This window comes from Rhyacophila brunnea, unplaced genomic scaffold, assembly GCF_057557595.1.
Source record: "Rhyacophila brunnea isolate RB1 unplaced genomic scaffold, BYU_Rbru_1.0 scaffold_17, whole genome shotgun sequence".
NCBI classification, from domain to species: Eukaryota; Metazoa; Arthropoda; class Insecta; order Trichoptera; family Rhyacophilidae; genus Rhyacophila; species Rhyacophila brunnea.
The window spans coordinates 1,712,448-1,714,357 of NW_028232827.1; the positions used below are offsets into that span (position 1 = coordinate 1,712,448).

At 36.3% G+C, this 1,910-nt stretch overlaps 1 protein-coding gene across 1 annotated transcript; it reads left to right on the top strand.

The window, feature by feature from the left end:
- The first annotated feature begins 375 nt into the window (after positions 1-375).
- On the top strand, positions 376-1,579 carry LOC147073542 (uncharacterized). Its single transcript, XM_085944655.1, has 3 exons — positions 376-589; positions 866-1,355; positions 1,459-1,579. Exons 1-3 carry the CDS (start codon positions 376-378, stop codon positions 1,577-1,579), a joined length of 825 nt encoding a protein of 274 aa, XP_085800781.1.
- Positions 1,580-1,910: the final 331 nt, after the last annotated feature.

Consider the following 1,910-nt stretch of genomic DNA (forward strand, 5'->3'; position numbering starts at 1 on the left):
CACGAATATACACCATTTGTCGTTGTAACATTACCAAATGGTGAAAATCAGTTTCATTGCTGGGCAACGATCCAAGTGCAGGATATGTTTGAAGGCAATATGGGAGAGTTTATAAACTGTACTAACACTTGTACAGGTGTTATTCCCGAAGACGAGATCGAATCGAGAAATGTATTAACATGCATCGAAGTTCACACCAGTGTGTATAGCGCAGATTTAGTTTTGTTTATCGATAAAACAGTCGATTTTAAAGGATTCGAGTTGATTATATTCGCCGTTCACGTGCCTTCAATTATAAGCATTGACGAAAATATTGAAGGCATAAAAAAGTTTCAAGAGAAGGACGGTAATGTTTTAAATATTCTTGCAAAAAAAATGAATTTTGGGGTTAAATATATCAATGAGCAAGACAGAGAGTCCCGCAACAATCCAAAGTTTCACACATTCCTCGGAGGTTTGATGGATGTGGCCAATCGAAAAAAAGACATCTTTGCCAGCACCATCTATCTTCTGCCCATTTCATATCCAGCTTTGGAATTAACGTACCCTATAGAAGGTAGTGGGCTTTGTTTTATTGTACAGAAAGCAGGTTTAATTCCTAATTGGATGAACATAATGCATATCTTCGATTTCATGTCAATAACTTTATTAATCGGCGCATTTCACGTAATGGTTTTCATCTATTTTGTAACAATGATTAAAACTAATAAGTCAAGCGTTTTTGATGCTTTAATCCTCGGATATATCTACACTCTACAGCTGTTTCTTTCATTACCCGTTCCGTGGGTCGGAAAAAATGACTCGCTACGTTCGATTGTATTTATTTTATTCTGGTTAATATTCCTGGTGAATTATATATTTCAAGGGTTAATTGTATCGCTTTTGACCGTGCCTCAGTACAAAGAAAACATCAATACATTTCAAGAATTGTACGATACAGGATTTTATATAGAAGGTTATCCGTCACCAGACGTAATGCTACCGCCAACGTCTGAATTATTCATCGGATTAAATAAACGATTCAAAGCTAACCAAGAACTTTACGGTTGCGTTTACGATTTGAAATACACGGACAAGAAAGCGTGTTGGTTTGACTGCCTCCTTGTGAAGAGAATTATTAAAACTATGCGAGATGAAAAAGGAAATCCTCTAATACACGTGGGTACAGACAGAATTCACAATCATTATCTATCGTACGTGGTGCCGAAGAATTGTCCTTGGAAGAGAAGATTCGATTATTACCTTTCAAATATATTTGAAGCTGGGTTAATCCAAAAATGGCGTGAATCTACAGGCATCGTTCCAGTTGAGACAGTCGTCGATATCAAAGTTCTGGAGATGTCAGATTTCATGCCGTATTTTATTTTGTTGGGTGGAGGGCTAGGTACGGGATTGATAGCATTTTTCATGGAGTGGTCTTTACATGGGTTAAATAAATGTTTTGCTTTTATTTCGAAGAAGAGACGAATTAAAAAGTCAAGGAAATGAGAATCGTGAACCAAAGATGTTGAAGAAAATCCTTCTTCTACGCCAGGGGTTCCCAAATGTATTTGATTCACATCATGCTTGGTACACATAGAACAGATAATAAATAGATATCCGATAGGCTATATTCAATACGCTACATTTTGATACAGGGTTTTGAATGTGTGAGTATCCTACGAAAATGAAATACGCATTATGTACGTGCAATAGTGTGTATAATAAACCAATATAAAATGAGTGTCGATGCATAAACCGAGAGCAGTTGTCAGTATTCGACGTATGACGTATTCTAGACACGTGTTTAAGTTTATCCCGGATTCTTTCTTACTCAGGATCGGTTACCTGCTACTCGACATATCGACAAGATAGTTAAGTTCAGCAAAAATGTCTATGACATGTATGTAAATGTATTGTATAAAAATAAA